The following is a 17,839-nucleotide window of genomic DNA, read 5'->3' as shown; positions in this document are numbered from 1 at the left end:
AAAGAATCTGAGCATGCAGCTTTCCCACTGAGGTCGGATAGGCTCAAAGCTTCAGTAGTAAAATCTAAAAAGGCAGGTAGGAAAAGAGGAAAGGAGAGAGGGGGAGAAATACAGCAAATCCAGTCTACAGTTGAGGGTATGGCTACTGACACAGAGGTCTGACTGGAATCAAATAAATAATAAGACTACCAAGAGAGTTGCATTGCCAAGAACTAAAAATATAAAGTCTATGACCTTTCAAGACAAAAATGACCCTGTGCACCCAACTCCCATAGGCAGAAGGAGAGCTGAGAATATTGCTTAGTCTCCAAGGAGGGTATATATCAAGGTGACCAAGGAGAGTAACAGAAAGGAAAGAGTATGCCAGAGGGCCAAAGTGGAGCTACGAAGAATAATGTACTGGGGAAACCCCTTTTAGAGACCAGCGGGAACAGATCACAAAAATCTCTCCACTCTCCAAGTAGGCAGGTCCTTGAAAACAGACACCCGTCTAGATGTCAGAATGACTACATATTAGGAACCATTGTCTTGCACTGTTCCTTCTCCTGAATGGCAGTATTTGCTCTGATTACCCTACAGCTCCACAACTGTATACTGGGTGAATGGATGACAGGGAACGTATGTTTGTAGCCCACACACCTCTGACTTTAAGAACTATATTGGGACTTGATGTCGGAACACCTGAGCATCACCTCCCTGATGTTTAAAATACCACCTGTCACCCAGGGATTCTTAACTTTGGGCTTGTGGTTGCAAGTGTAACTTTGGCTTGTCTGACATGGAGAGAGAAGTGGGTATGTTCTGCCTGCACAAGGGACAGCAAGCTGAATAACTGATAACCAGAGGCAGACTGTGGTTGGTGGCTCGCCCTTTTAGAGCATGACATTAGGCACAGCCAAATGATCCATGCGTTAGTCAAGAGTCTGAATGGTGGCTGACACTTTCAGGTATATGCTTTTAAGAGTCAGTGCATTATTAATCACATTGCCCTGTCACTGCTGCAACCAACCACTGCAGCACAGGTAGAGAGAAAGCCCCCATCAGCCTGGGTCCCTGAGAGACTCTGATGAGCAGATTCCCCTCACTAATCCATGATGAATATGTACGGTGAGTGAGAAGGACTTTTGTGTCATGCCACTGAGATCAGGGAAGTGTTTGTTACTATACCGTAACCTATTCTCACTCATTATGTTAGAATATTTAAAAAATGTAACAGGCATTTAGGAGACTTCCTGCAACACTTGTAAAATATCAGCTACAGTTACTCAGAAAATTATGGAAATGGAAAAAAAGGGGCCATTAACTTTAGGAAAAATTTTTTTCCTAGATAAGAATATAATTTAAAAACTACATATGCATTGACTATATTCAAACAAACATTTCCCAAATTTTGTTACCTACCCTGTTCCAGAAAAAATTGTGATTTTCATAAATAGATACATAATAATAAGGTAAAAATTAAAAATAAGTGGAAAATAAAGTAGGGCAAAAGGAAGAGAAAATTAGTATATAAAATATAAAGCTGTGAACAGGTGCTGGTGTTGGGTTTCTGCAAAGAAGCAGAAACCTTTAGCAATAACAACTAGGAGATACAGGGTCCTTACCATGTGCCAGACACTGTAAAAAGTGCATTACACTCTACAAGAACTCCAGGAACTAAACACTATTGTTATTCCTATTTAACAGATGAGGAAACTAAAGTTCAGAGAAATGAAAGGATTTTAATCTTTAAAATGAAAAAAAAACTAGATAGTCAGGAAATAGTCTTGGCAATTAGAATAGAAAATATCTTCTGTGGATCTATTACCCATTCTTAGTCATAGGGACAAAGATTGAAAGAGATTACTACACAAATAAAAATAAAATTACTGTATTTGAATACAGAAGTCAAACTGAATTTTTTCCATTCATATGAAAAGTTGCTTTTCAAATTATTATAAATTTTTAAAGATCAACTTAAAGCTTATGTATCATGGGGCGCCTGGGTGGCTCAGTCAGTTAAGTGTCCAACTTCGGCTCAGATCATGATCTACCGTTGGTGAGTTCGAGCCCCACGACGGGCTCTGTGCTGACAGCTTGGAGCCTGGAGCCTGCTTCAGATTCTGTGTCTCCCTCTCTCTCTGCCCCTCTCCCACCTGCACTCTATCTCCCTCCCTCTCAAAAATAAATAAACATTAAAAAAAAAAAAAAGGTTATGTATCATCAGTTGTTCTTTAAACTCAAATGCTCAAAAAGGCAGTAAATTCAACATTTGATGCTTATATTAATAAACTATTCATGTATAAGTCCAAAAACAGAAAACCCTAAGTTTTCAGGATATGGTTAATTTGTGAAAAAATTTTTTTTCTTTTGGATAACCTTATTTTCCAGATAATAACAACTTACCTCCAAAAACTTACACCATATTTCCTAATGGATAATAGCGAATCAAGCTGGATTTAGAAAATAAGTTCCAGTTTTTAAATCTTTGGGTACAGGAGGTTCTCTCATAAGGAGATTTAGCTACCAATTCCAATTTTCTTTTTTTTAAATGTTTCTCCTTGATAGTTGTAATTGGGAAAGCTCTTCATATTCTCTCAGAGATCAGTGTAACATATAATTCAAGAGAAACGTTTCAGAAAGCACAGAAAATTTCTTTTTTTTTTAAATTTCTTTCAAGATCAGGCAGAAATAATGAATAAAAAATATAAATCTCTTTCAATAAGCATAAGGAAGCATTTAGCTTTGAATAGGTAGGGGAAAAAAGCCCATGATACCAAATAATGCAACATAAAATTACCTAGAATCGCAAGTTATAATGAAATGGGGAAGTGTTATATGTATAATATCAACTAAAGAATAGTACTACTTTACTATTTAGAAAATAAAATGGTCTAGAAAGCTGAACAAAAATGACATAAGAATGTCAATCATTAATTTTTCAGCTATACTCACTAACATGGTATGTATGGTATGCCAGGAAAAAAAAAAAAAGCACATGACATTTGGCCTCTAAACCACCAAGGAAACTAACAAAATAACAAAAGATTACCTTATAATAAAGTAGAAATGAATCAGGCAGAAAAAATACCCTCCAAAATTGAAGCAGTATTTTTACATAGATTTCTATGAGATCATATGATACCTTAAAAGATCAAGACAAATAAGATTATATAAAAATTGACTTTTGCATTACAAAAAAAATGTGCAAAGTAAAAAAAGTTAACAAAATGGGAAAAAAATTGTAATTTGTATGAAAGGGTTAATAACTCTAATCAAGGGCTTCAAAAATGGCCAGTAACCCAATATTAAATGGGCAATTTTTAATATAGTTCACAGGAAAAAAAGGGTAATAATCCCTTCCTTCTATGAAGATGTCCCCCTCCGTAATAACAGAGATGCAAATTTCCCCTATACTAAAACATCACTTTTCATTTATTATTTTGGCAACAATCTAAAAATCTGACAACATACACCATTGGTAAGGGAAATAGGGACTCATGTTGCTGCTTGAAATGCAAAAACAAGTTACAACACCTAATCAAGCGACTCAGAAATAGCTAACAAAATTACATATCCATTTACCTTTTGATCCAGAAATGAGTTTTATGCCTAAATGACATTTCCAAACTAACAAAATGACAGAGGCATGGAGCCATTTATTATGGTACTATCTGTACTAGCAAAAGATTGAAAACTCAGATGTCCATCAATAGGGGACTCGCTAAATAAGCTAGAATAGTCATAGTACAGCTAGCTAAACAATGAATTATAATGCCATCGTAACCACGAATGGAGAAGGCTTCTATATAGTATAATAAAGAGATCTCCAAAGTGGTAATGTTATCAAGCAAAAATAGGAAGGGCAGAAAATTGCATACAGTATGTTACCTTTTACCTAAGAAAGGGGCAATATAAATCTACATCCATATCTGCTCTATTATTTTTAAAAAGAACAAAGTTAATAAATATAAGGAAAGGGATGGTGCAAGGAGCCAATACGGAATGAATCTAGACTTCTTTGAATATATCTTGGTGAGTTGTTTTTCCTTTGAAACTATTTATGTTTTATAGAATTATAAAGCAACATTAAGTTAAAAAATCCTGTTGAGCACCATTACAACCAAAACTCAGGTTTCCAGTTATTATTTCCCACTCAAAAAACAAAAGCAAAAAACACGGGGCTTCTTGGAGAAATAGCTGATTCCAGGTCTAGAACAAGGTATACATAAAGTGAACCTGTAACATTCTATAGTACCAAAGGCAAAGAAAACTGCTAAAGGTCTTATCAAAAGGCCACAGGGGTCAATTTAAAGAGGTTTCCAATATGGCCAAATATGGGACAATTTGAGAATGAAAAAGAAACAGGAAGCTAACTCATTCTGAAACTTGGTAAAAGAGGTAGGAGAGGAGACATGGCAAGCATTTATTCTATCTTCCCTGTACAAAAGTCTCACACGTAACCAACGAATTGACAGGGGGAAAAAAAAAGCAATGTCAGAAAATTATATAGTAAAAAAATGCTAGCTATTAAAGGCAAAAAAAAAAAAGGTAGAGTTAGAGTATAATGATTTTTCAAATCTTAATGAAATACTGGATCTGTGTGTGCTCATCACTACATGCTAAAAACCATTACATCCAAGACAGCTAGTAATTTTATAATGAATAAATGATCAACATTTGAACCCACTAATGTACATCACAAAGAGTTATTAAGTGCTTCTTAATGTGCTACAACAGAAAGTACACAATACTACCTATAACAGGTACTTGCCAAGAACTTGAGCCTGAATCTGATTAAGTTTCTAGATCTGACTAATACCTCCTAAGACATATCGGGGATTGAGGAACATGCTAAGGGAAACAATGAGGCTTTAATCAGCCAAAGCTCAGGCAGTAGGAAATCCTACAGGTTAAATAAGCTGGTTTCAAATAGGGAGTGGGGGAAAAGGGGGAAAGAAACCCATAGATTAAAAGACATACGGACCTTAGCTGGGTCACAGTTCAAGCAAACTGTAAAAAAACATTTATGAAACAATTGGGTATAATTTGAACCTTCATTGGATATTTGATAATAAGCAATTAGGTTTTGTTTTGTTTTAGGTGTAATGACGATTAAAAAAAATGTATCTTTTCGAGGGATCAGCAAACTGTGGCCTGTGGGCCACCTGTTTTTGTATACTGCACAAACTAAGAACTGTTTTTACATTTTTAAGTAATTGGGGGGAAAAATTAAAAGATATTTCCTGATATGTGAAAATTTTGACATTCAAATTTCAGTGTCCATAAATAGCTATTTATTGAAATACAGATAGGCTCATTCATTTTATTGTCAATGGCTACTTTTGTATACATCGGCAGACTTGAATAGTTGTAAAAGTGACCAGATGGCCTGCAAAGCCTAAAATATTTACTATCTGGCCCTTTACAGAAAAGTTTGCCAAACCCTGTTTTAGAGTTACATATTAAAGTATTTACAAATGAAACAGTATATTGGAAATTTCCTTTAAAATAACATTGTAGAAAACTGGGGAGATGAAAGAAGATAGGCCATGTGTTGATAATCCTTGAAGCTATGTAAATACACCGGTGGAAAAGATCGTCATTCCTTTAAATATATATATTTATACATAACTCATTACAAAATACTGTATCTCTACCATTGTATACATTTCAAGACTTCCTCAATGAAGTTAAAAAAAAGTCTGTATCACTCAGTATTAAAGATTTCACATATATACACACAATTCATTTTACAAAATTTTTCAAAGGAATTTTCAAGTGTTTATGGGGCATACTACTTGCTTACAGATCCAGATACATAAAAAAAAATAGGTATACACACTGCATTGATTAAGCATATCATTTTATAATAAAGAGCTATTAAACCACACACAAATCCAGGAATATCAGATAATCAGAAATATACGTAAACCATAGAAAACAATATTAAAAAGTATTAAATACTCTTCGGTTATGATACCAAGGTCCTAAACACATTTGTTCTGGGTCTTCAATTTATTGCATAAATACAGATATAACAACCATAAGATGAAAAAATACTCTTAGTCTTCCTGAGTAAATTCCTTGCACAAAATAGTTGAAAACGAAAACCACAAGGTGTATTAAAATTATACAGCTTCTTCCTTTTTTAACAGAACACTATATTATTTACATATATAAGCATGTCAACCTTTACTGATGATAACAATAACTCTGGAATAGAATTTACAGAACAATGATGATCCTAAAAGGTTTTCACTATCAAGTCATAGCCATAGGTAAAACAAACATAATTAATAGTATGGAATGCAGATATATGAATTTTATTTTCAAAAGAATGAAACTTCTTCAAATAGAAAAAAATCAAAGCATTATACTCACCAGTATTTTTGTGACCTTTTAGTATATAAAGTGGTGCTGGACTTTCCAGTGAGAAAATACAAATATTGTGGTCATTTCCTCCAGTGGCGATTAGTCCATGAGGGTACATATCACTTGAAGGTATGATGCATACACAAGATACAAAATTGGAGTGGCCACTCATACAGTGCATTTCTGTAAAGCCCCTGTTAGGACTGGAAAGACATTGTAATGAATAAGATACACATTTGTCGGGGCGCCTGGGTGGCTCAGTCGGTTAAGCGTCCGACTTCGGCTCAGGTCATGATCTCACGGTCTGTGAGTTCAAGCCCCGCGTCAGGCTCTGTGCTGACTGCTCAGAGCCTGGAGCCTGTTTCAGATTCTGTGTCTTCCTCTCTCTCTGACCCTCCCCCATTCATGCTCCGTCTCTCTCTGTCTCAAAAATAAATAAACGTTAAAAAAAAATCTTTAAAAAAAAAAAAAAAGATACACATTTGTCCCCTGACTTACCATAGGACATGAGTATCCAAGTATACGGGTTGAATGTTAGAGTGTCTGCTACCTTAAGAATCTATTGGTTTTGTTTTGTTTGGTTTTTAAGTAATTTCTACACACAAACTCACAACCCTGAGATCAAGAGTCGCATGCTCTCCTGAGTGACCCAGCCAGGTGCCCCAAGAATCTATTATTTTAACTTAAATATTAAATATCTAATTTTATTAGCTACTATTGAGATTCACATCAGATTAGAAAAAGTTTACTCAGCGTTTCATTGATAAGAGTATATTAATTAACAGAAAGAATAAGGAAGGAAAGGGAGGGAAACAAGTATCGCAAGTGGCTTTTTCTCACGCTCCGTCTTCATTTCTATTCATCTGTGACTGTTACCCTCAGAAATCCCTGGTGAAGTGAAACATTCATACAATTAAGATAATGAAGTACACTATCAATAAGTCTCAAACACAGTGAGGATATTTTCATACTATGAAACACTAACTTAATACCCATTAGTAGAGTATATATATCTAAATCGCTAGAGTACCAATCATTCTCAATATGCAAACTAATGGAATACAGGGATATATAAATGAATGCTCTAGGGACACAGCATACTAATAACTGCCTTGCGTTTAGAAAGATTATCAATTTGTTACACACATCACTCAGCATCACTGCCTTATATAACAAGTCAAACAACATATTACAATGTACTATGTGGAAGGCAGTAAGTTAACTCCCGAGAGGAATATAAAGAATTATATCCCCGATTCAAGCTAAATTAAAAAGTTTGCAATGTAGTAGAAGGAGACAGGACAAGTGCACACGAAGAGATAAGACTTCAAGATAAACACACATCCATACACATTTCGAAGAAAGGCATAAACCCACAAGGCCAGGGAGAATAAGAAGAAAAAGAAACAGGAACACAACTTTGAACACTCAAAGCTGATTGAAAAATAATAAAGGATATAGAATACCTGAGAAAATTGAGGGTTTTTTTTAATGTTTATCTATTTATTTTGAGAGAAAGAGTGCAATAGCAGGGGAGGGGCAGAGAGAGAGGGAGAGAGAATCCCAAGGAGGTTCCTTGCTGTCCGCACTGAGCCTGACGCAGGGCTTGAACTCACCAACCCTGAGATCATGACCTAAACTGAAACCAAGAGTCGGACATGTAACCAACTCAGCCACCCAGACACCCTGAGAAAACTGAGTTCTAAGTAGGCATCAGGGAAAGTAGAGGACCAATCTACCAATGAATCCCTAAAAAGCTGAAGAATATCAGCAGCACTATGTACCTCTAAAAATGGGGACCAAGAAAGGTAGGAATTAGGAAAAGGAACACTATTAAAAATCTTCAGAATCAGTTGCAAGATGAATCATATGAAAAATCTTCAAAGGAAGGTATTTGGCAGTAGCTTTTTTTTTAACCTGTCCACTTTATTTTGTTGTGTGTTTTTTTAAACTTTTTAGGGGTGCCTAAATACAGACTGCCTTCCAGAGAGAAAAAAAATAATAGCTCAAGAAACAGAATGGCTTCAGACTTGTCAAATTTAACAGTAAAGGCTGGGGCGCCTGGGTGGCTCAGTCAGTTGAATGTCTGACTCAGGACATGATCCCAGGATTGTGGGACCGAGACCTGTGTTGGTGGGCTCCTGCTTGGGATTCTCTCTCTTCTTCTCCATTTGCCCCTCCCCCCTCACCTGCTGGTGCTCTCTCAAATAAAAAAAAGTAAACATTAAAAAAAAAAATACACATTGGAGGCTAGAATACAATGGAGCAATAGCTTCTTAATTCTGAAGGAAAATTATTTGGGAATTACAGTGCTACAAACATTTAAATTATTATTCAAGTAGCAAGGCAGAATAAAATCATTTTCAGACTTTCACTATCTTAATACATTTATCATCAGTGTACTGTATTTCAGGAAGCTCCTGGGGGATATGCTCCCAAAAGGCATCAAGGAAGAAAACTAAGAAAGTAAAACGATACAGATAACAGATCCAACACAAGAGGCCCAAAAGAAGAAACTGTGAAGAACACAATGAAGGCAGATCTCAGGATCTGCGTGCCCCAGGGGCAGACAGACCAGGTCAGAAAGTTTTCACCCCCAGGAAGATGAAACTGTAAAATATCCAGTATGTCTACAGGTCTTGAGAAGAGATTTAGACAACTAGCAAAGAATATGAAGTTGAATTTGTGAGAAATACATAAAAAATGAAGTGAATGAAAGCCCCAAACAGGATACTCATTAGCTACAGGGAGATCATAAAACTGTTGAGGAAGAGTTATCATAGTTTATTCCACAGCAGTGTAAGTAGAGCCTGTACAGTCATAAAATACTGATTTCGTCTAGGGGTGTCTGGGTGCCACAATCCGTTAAGCTGCAGACTCTTGGTTTCAGCTCAGGTCAAATGTTCTGTGAGTTCAAGTCCCACATAAGGCATGGAGCCTGCCTGGAATTCTCTCTTTGCTCCTCCCCTGCCCATGCATGCTGTGCGCACTCTCGCTCTCAATTAAATAAGTAAACAAAAACTTAAAAATTATACTGATTTCATCTAAATTAAGTTCAACTATAAGGGGCGGAGCATAGAAAAGATGCATAAGCTGGGGGAGAGCTAAAGTCCAATATTCTGCAGCAAGAACAGAAAATGCCTAAAATATTAAAAAAATAAAAATAGCAATAAAGCACTTTATACATACACATGGAAGTAACATACAAAAATAAGCAGTTAAAAGAGATAACAATTTTAACTCCAAGAAAAGGAAATGGGGGTTGGGAAGGGAATGGCTCTGATTTCTTAACAAACTCCATAGAACTATTGACTTTGGACACAAAGTGCTGAGTGTTTACAGGAGGGAGAAATCATTTAACCCTTGGCACGGACAGGCAAGAGTTAACACACCACATTAAATGTGAAGTTGCATCTTTCAAATGTGGGTAGTTTTCCAAAGGTAAAACAATAGTTCATGACAGATGAGAAATCCAGTTTAACTTGAAGTGGGCTTAGGGAGGCCTGAAGCAGTCTGAAACAATCACATATTGACTGGTACAGTTCAATGTACAATCAAAGAATAATGTCTCCTTTCTGAAAGGTCTTCAGAAGGCTGAGAGAGCCTCTGGGTTTTCAATGGGCTTTTGTGAAAGACAAAGTATCTGGTTTAGTGCACCTTGGAAGAGAACTATTTTGCTTCCCTAAAACTAAATTAAATTCCATCATTCCCAATCCATCTGTACACTAACTACCTTGATCCAGAATTCTATCAACAATGTACATGGGAAAACAATTTTCATGTCCTATCTGGCTACAAACATTTACAGCACTTCATTACATTTATTAATATATCATACAAATTGTCATACAATTTGACATACAAATTGTCATACAAATACAAATTGACATACAAATTGTCAGGATGTCAGCCTTGAGGACACTTTTATAACAGTAAGGGTACGTTAGACACTTTAGTTGGGATGTAGAAGAGACTCATCACCCAGGGACTATAAAATGCCCTACTCTGAACAGTTGGAAATGAGAGGTAAAACAGTCTTACTTCATAATTACCCACTATCTACTCCTGTGTGTGACACAACGCTGGCTCTCAATCAGCGTTCACTGAATAAATTCATGAATGATTTTGAAAACAAAACCAAAAACACAACATGAGTTAAAAAGAAAAAAGCACAACACTTTTCAAATAGACGACTTCAGCCTCCAATCCCTGAAGTTCTGATGAATGCAAAAACTCCAGGACCTAGCACAGTCCTACAAAACACGTAAAGTTTAATGACAAGACTCAACTATTACAGGAGCCATCCTTTAGTTACTTCTCACTGCAATGTTTATATCCTGCTGGGTACGTGCTTCTACTGAACTCAATTTTAAAGAGACAAGCTTAATCAGTAATTACACTCAAATACACATAAATTCATGTATTACCGTTACTAAGTGGTTCGGAATATCACAGAATCGTAGAATTAAAAGAGACCTTCAGAGATTATCTCGTCCAATTCAATATAGGAGTTTGCTCTATAACGTTTCTAGTCTGTCTACCATCATGTACTGGCTGCACTACAACAAAAGCCTCCAAACAGATCTACTTCCACATTTATCCCTTTGCAATCTAATCTCCACCAGCAGCTAGCAGTATTTCTCAACAGGTCAATCAAATCATGCTGCTCCCTGTCTGAAACGCATTGAAGGCTTCTACTTACACTCTTTCTAGAAGCACTCTTACCATAGCATGTGGCTCCAGCCAACTTCTGGCTCCTGACCTCACAGCTCATTCCCTCCCGCACACAGGAACTTGCCTCTTTCTTAATCCAGGGTGTCTATGCTTGACCCTCCTACCATCTACAGATCTCTTTCATTTCAACTCTTCTCATTCCTTGCTCCCATGACTAGGTCCATCTTGGTGTCAGCTTTAATAAACCAAACAAAACTGAAACCCTCATCAGAGAGGCTTCCTTCTTTAACATCTCTACATTCAATTCTATATTTGTTTGTTTGTTTTCACAGTACACATGCCAATGATCAATTATTTATTTACTTTTTTTTCTGATCCATGAGCCCTCCCAGACTGTAAGAAAGCTCCATAAGAAGAGGGAACTTGTTTTTGTTTTCTTTTTCTTCAGGATCTAAACAAATAGTAGAGACTCAACCAAGAGTTAACATCTGAATTTATGCATGGCTACCAAACTCTGAGTGAAACCTATACTAATGGGAGAGTTACTACATAACAAAGTAGATCACCTCAAATTTTCTCTTTCTGAACTGAAATCTGTCTTCCAGGTCATAAATTTCCTGTTACAACCAGCCAAATCAGGACCGACCCCTTGAACTGGATTTGGACTGGAGCTTAACCTTCAGTTTCTTAATTTCTCTTTTTGGTTAACCTGACAACCTTTTGAAGGCAATGGACTTTCTTTCAAGAAAACAGCACATCCTCACACATCCATAAAACATACTGAAACTTTCATCCCCTCCATCCGAGCCCACCACAGACCCCAGACTAAGAAACTTATTTGGACAACAAGGAGACGTGCCAAATGCAACTTTCTGCAACGCAATTATCAAAAATTAAATTTGAGGGAAGATTACAGAGTACATTCTAGGGAAAGAAGAGGATTTACTTCAATTACATGTCAGATGTTTTCACAATGTCTAATGGGGGGGGGGGTGCACCTGGCATCAGTAAATTTTCAAACCTGAAAGAAACATGGCAAATCATCGCCCAAAAGATAAGAGCTTCGACCAAGGTCACCCACTCGTTAAGTGGTCAAATTAGGACAAGAATGTACGTCTCTGTAATCCTAAAGCGGTGCTCTTTCCACCTAAATCTCACAGGTTTCTTAACACTGCGCCCAGAGTGCCAGTGCTCTCAGAACTGTGAGGGAGCGCGGACCGGAGGCAAGGCCGGGAACAGTACAAGATACAGCAGGGGTGGGGCCCTCTTGTCCCACCAGCAATAGGAAGCTTGCAACACTGCCAGGGGTGGGTGGTGGGGACAGGCGGGGACAGACGGACTCGCAGCGCTCACCTGTCTGGGACCCAGAGACGGGTGGTGCGGTCTCGGGACACGGACACAAAGGCCCCCGGCGGATAGAGGCTGCATACCAGGCCCCGCACATCCAGCTCGTGGCCTGGGAGCGAGCAACTCAGCCGGTACCTGGCGGCACCGCTCGCCATGGCCCTCGTCGGTCCGGCACCCGGGGCCCAGGCACCGCGCGAGATCAGTCCGCAGAAGAGGCCAGGAGTGCGCCGGAACGCGGCGGGCGAGGGGCCTGCAGGTGAGGGGCGGCTGAGGACCGGAAGAGCCCTAGAGCCGGTGCGGAAGGGCGACGGGGAAGGGAAACGCCGAACGGGCCGAGTGACACAGCAACCCTGACATGTACACCGGAATTCATCATCTGTCTCAGCCCGCCATGACGCAAAGCGTGTGCGTCCCGACTGCTGAGGGCAAGGCCGAGCTGAAGCTCGTTTCCTTCCCGCGCCCTGGACGATCCGCCGAGGAAGAGATAACAGTGCTCGGCCGTTGGGCCCGATCGCCCCAATCCGGATTCTTTTCGAGCCCGCGTCCTTGCCGAGTCCTGGCTGAACAGTTTACTGTAGTACGAGATGCGCGCTGGGACTACAAATCCCACAATGCCACGCGCAGTGGGGCGGGAACCGCAGGCGCGCCGAATCCGGATATTTTAAGATTTGATTTCAGGAGCTGCGCGCTCCCTTGTGGTTGAGAGAAATCGTTCTGAACGTTTTGTCAGGGTAACCCTTTTCCGACTTTTCCAGAGCTTCTGTGGAATCGCCTGAGACTTTTGGAAGTTAAACATTGTTTTTTAATTAAAACGACAGAGTTTGGGACCAAGTTGTAAACAGTCGTTTGCCTTAAATCCTAATACTAAGCTGGGTTCTCGGTACTCTAAAAAATTAAAATATCTTACGTGTTAAGCAGTTCTCAGATTTAAAACCTTTATCTCAACTGTCACATCCGCATACAAATGACAAATGCTGCGTCCTCCTTCCATGTGTCTGAAGGCACTCAGGGAAAAAAATCTCCATAATGTCAGTTGATTCAGACAATTCTGTGTACCGAGTAGTTGGTCAGAGGTTGTAGGGAAGGAAATAATCTTTTTTCTTTCTACCTTTGTAGGCTTTGCGCGGGGCGTTGCAACAAAAGAGGTTAATAAGAGAAAAATTTATTAACATACATATCTCATATATGCAAGGGAGAAACTCAGAAATGAGTACTCAAAGAGGTGGCTAGAGTCTGGACTTACAGAATAAATTAACAAAGGAACAATATTTACTGAAGAAAAGGACTTTAAGTCTTTAGAAGCAGCAAATTATGGAGAGGCAAAAATATGGGGAACTAACAGTAAATAAAGTCCAGTTAGTAAAATTTGTTATGTGGATTCCTCCTGTATAGTCACTAAAGGACACTACAAATTTGTTGGGCTCAAATGGGAGAATTACATAAAAATATTTTACGAACTTGAAGTGATAATTCAGCCACGTGACATTTCATTTTGTTGCATTCATTTTAAACTACTTGAAGGCAGGACATTCAAAAATAAATCTAGCTATAAATAATGTATGCAAGTTGGAAATGTGAAAAACGTTGAAAGTCCAATACGTACGTACGTTATGATTATAGTTATCACATTTAAACTTTCTCTACATAGAAAGACTGGAAGAAAACTCCAAGTTACTTTATTAGAGATGTGGGATTTGAGATGAAGTAGTTTTTTTTTTTTTTTTTACATTGTGCTTATTTTTTTTATTATATTTTTTTTTTTACCTTTATTTTTGAGAGACATAGACAGAGCAGAAGCAGGGGAGGGGCAGACAGAGAATGAGACACAGAATCCAAAGGAGGCTCCAGGCTCCGAGCTATCAGCACAGAGCCCGACCTGGGGCTGGAACTCACATGCCGTGGGATCGTGACCCGAGCCAAAGGCGGATGCCCAACCGACTGAGCCACCCAGGCACCCCTACATGGTGTTTCTTTACAGATTGATTCTAAAATAGTTATTTTAAGACCACTGTCCATTTAATTCATCCTTCACAAACTTGGATCAAAATAACTTTGAAAGGAAGTTTAAAGATAGGAAGTTTCCACTGAAACGAGGAATAGATGTCACCAGAAACACATCTATACTTAATGTAATGTGTACGTTGCGCAGACCTAACAGGAAGGATAACTACCTCTAATAAGAAGTAAAAAGATAGTATAACGCTGCCTACCACAAGTAACTAAAAACAGTTATTAAAAAGTCTATTACACGATAACATGTCACATACGAGGTGACATAGCGATATAATAAAACTCGCTAGGAGTAAATGCAGGTCAGGCACACAATCAGAAAGGTGGCTTTGATTATAAATACTAAGGTTTTCAGACAAAACGTACTTTCCTACTCAAGTCGCCGTTTTCTGTTTCAGAAAAAGACTGGAGATACTCCGACAACAAAAATCAGATCTCCAATCTCGCGAGAACAGGTTATTCTCGTTCCGTTTGGTGTTACCAGGGGCAGAAGCCGAAGATTGACCAATCAGGAGGCGGGTCCTCTCTTCGTCCCGCCCCCGTTGCCGGGATACGTAGCCGCGCGTAGCCGCTAGTGGTTAGTTCTGAGGACCCAGGAGAGCTGCGCGAGGGGAGCTTGCAGTGGCGAAGTGAGCTAACGGTGCTTTGGCCGACTGGTGGGCTCCGCCGGGGTGGCGGCCTCGGAAACAGGTTCGAGCGCCCCTCACCGTTACAGCTTTCCTCCTGACACTCCCAGGGAGGTGAGAAATCCCAGGTCCCATCTATCCCTCTCTCAGTCCCTCCGGAGCCGCTTTTCTTACCTTGGAGAAGCTGATCCGCTCCAAACAAAAACAAATCCACACTTTTCGGCACTTAGCCGTTCTCTCAGCCTGTCGCCAGGCCTGGGAAGTCGGACTCCAGGCAGGCAGAGCGTGTGGAGAGATCACCTCAGTCAGTCCCCTGAGGAAACCTGCCGAGGCGAGACCGGAGGGAAGGATCCAAGAGCCTCAAAGAGAAAATTCACCGTGGGCTGAGGGATTTCACTCGGAGCAATAGATGTGTGTCTTTTATTAGCAACTTGCCAGTTGTTGGTATATGTTAAAATGGCTGGTTTAGGGAGGATCCTGGTAGTAATAATTAGCAAGACGGTGTTTTTATATCGTATCTTTAATCTTCACAACAGCTCTTCAGGCCACAGCCCATTGCCACGCATGGGTCTTACAGATGAGGACCCACATGCAGTGGGGCTAACTGTCAGAGCTAAAGTTTGTGTCTCTCATTTTTCTGGAACCAAAGGCTAGGCTTCGTCTCTGATTTGCGTGAATAACGGAGGAGTTAGTGGCCTGTCTGTTAGGAGTGACCGTTCTTTTTATTTTATCTCCTGGGACTGATCTAATGCTAGGCTTTCTCCAAGATAGTAAAGCAGTGGTAGAGACAGTCAGGTGGAAATTCTTTTTTTTTTTTTTTTTTAATTTTTAAATGTTTATTTACTTTTGACAGAGAGAGACACAGAGTGTGAGCGGGAAAGGGGTAGAGAGAGAGGGAGACCCAGAATCTGAAGCAGGCTCCAGGCTCTGAGCTGTTCCACAGAGCCCGTTGCGGGGCTCAAACTCACAAACGCAGGGATCATGACCTGAGCTGAAGTTGGAGGCTTAACAGACTGAGCCACCCAGGCGCCCCTGGAAATTCTGTATGTTGTACATTTTCTTAAAGTTGTCAGGAAAGCTAGAATAATAGACTTAAATTTTACATGAACAACAGCTGTACTTCATTTTCTTGAGCTTCTCCAGTGCGCTTTTTACACATTGAAGGTTTGTGGCAAACCTGTGTCAAGCGAGTCTCTAAGTGCCATGTTCCCAACAGCATTTGCTCGCTTCATGTCTGTCACATTTTGGTAATTCTGGAGATATGTCAGACTATTCTTTGTTACTATATTTGTAATAGTCATCTGTGATTAGTGATTAGGACTTGCTGAAAGCTTAGATGAAGATGAGGGTTAGTATTTTTTTAGCAATAAAGTATTTTTTTGGCTAATGTGTAAATTTACATAAATATAACTGAAACAAAAATGTAATGAAACAATACCCTTCCTATATGCAGTGAACTCTTACATTTAAAAAAAATTTTTGTGTGTGATGTTTATTCAGTTTCGAGAGACAGAGAGCAAGCAGGGGTGGGGCAACGAGAGAGAGGGAGACAGAATCCGAAGCAGGCTCCAGGCTCCAAGCTGTCAGCACAGAGCCTGACATGGGGCTCGAACTTATGAACTGTGAGATCATGACCTGAGCCGAAGTCAGACGCTTAACCAACTGAGCCACTCAGGTGCCCCTCTTACATTTTTTTTAATGTTTATTTTTGCGAGAGAGAGTGAGTGGAGGAGGGGCAGAGAGGGAGACAGAATCCCAAGTAGGCTCCAAACTGTTAGTATAGAGCCTGACACAGGGCTGGAACTCACAAACCACGAGATCATGATCTGAGCTGAAATCTAGAGTCAGATGCTTAACTGACTGAGCCACTCAGTCACCCTTCTTACATTTTTTACTTAATGTTTAAAGCATATTGGGCAAAACCTACCAACTTGTTTTCACAACCTACTAACAAGTCATGACCTATAATCTGAAAAGTGCTATTCTAAATCATCAGCCAAAACTTTGAATAATATATTCTGATGAGTAAAGGAGGGGGCTGGTAAACTGGGAGAGGATGAGTGAATTGAGGAGTGGGTTTAAAGGGAGATAGAGTGAGAATAAAGATAAGATGGGTATAAAGAGTACCAATGAAATATTTCAGTTGGTATTGAGATGAAACAATTCCAGATGATGACAAGCTCCAGGTCTAGCCATAGCTATGGATGAGTGAAATGGAGTTGAGATGGTTACTAAAATTTAGGTCAGGGAACTGTGACCTAAAATGTTAGATATTGAAGCCAGTATCCCTATGGAAGTCATCCAGGACATTGGTGGGACTGGAGTAGAGAGACTTGAACTAGGTATAAAAGACTTTAGTAAAGATGGGGGGAGAAATCAGGAGGTCCCTAAGATAAAAGGAACCAGGAAAGATCCAAGGCAGTAAGGTTGCATTCCTTGGTCCTCAAAGGAAGATTTGGAAGATTAATGTTTTAAAAGTGACACTGGGGAGCAACGGGAATGCTGTGCACTCCTTTGCTTTGGAGTTATGGATTGAGAAGCCAAAACAGCCTTCACTGAAAGTGTTTTGTGGCAAGTTGGGATTCTATTAAGGCAAAGAGTAAAATGAAAGATCTGATAACAGGGTTTGGAATATAAAGGAGTGAATCATCATTTTTCCCTGTGGAAAAAAAAATAGGGAGGGAAGAAACGTACTGGATATGTCAGAAAAGAGAAATTTTAGTAGAGTATGGGAAGAGCTCAAGAGAGATAGGTAATTAGGCTTACATTTTGGTAAAAAATAGGGAAATGAGGAAAGCATATGATAAATGATTTCATAGTTCCACTCT

General features: G+C 39.3%; 2 protein-coding genes across 6 annotated transcripts in view; one reads left to right on the top strand and one right to left on the bottom strand.

Annotated features, from left to right (window-relative positions):
- PLAA (phospholipase A2 activating protein) overlaps positions 1 to 12,826 on the bottom strand; it is a 42,073-nt gene extending 29,247 nt beyond the window's left edge. For both annotated transcript variants that reach the window (XM_058695195.1, XM_058695196.1), the window contains exons 1-2: positions 12,382 to 12,826; positions 6,364 to 6,557 (exon numbers count right to left, since the gene is read on the bottom strand). In XM_058695195.1, the coding sequence (XP_058551178.1) occupies positions 6,364 to 6,557; positions 12,382 to 12,530 (343 nt within the window). In that variant the 5' untranslated portion in view covers positions 12,531 to 12,826. The remainder of the gene's footprint in view (positions 1 to 6,363; positions 6,558 to 12,381) is intronic.
- Positions 12,827 to 14,972: 2,146 nt separating this feature from the next.
- IFT74 (intraflagellar transport 74) overlaps positions 14,973 to 17,839 on the top strand; it is an 86,036-nt gene continuing 83,169 nt past the window's right edge. For 2 of the 4 annotated variants that reach the window (XM_058695191.1, XM_058695193.1), the window contains exon 1: positions 14,973 to 15,125. The gene's annotated coding sequence lies outside the window, so the exon portion shown is untranslated. The remainder of the gene's footprint in view (positions 15,126 to 17,839) is intronic. The other 2 variants (XM_058695189.1, XM_058695192.1) reach the window with 2 other exon arrangements.

Source organism: Neofelis nebulosa, chromosome 12, assembly GCF_028018385.1.
Source record: "Neofelis nebulosa isolate mNeoNeb1 chromosome 12, mNeoNeb1.pri, whole genome shotgun sequence".
Taxonomy (NCBI): domain Eukaryota; kingdom Metazoa; phylum Chordata; class Mammalia; order Carnivora; family Felidae; genus Neofelis; species Neofelis nebulosa.
Note: the sequence above shows the minus strand (reverse complement) of the source record. Positions and strands in the feature narration are given on the sequence as shown.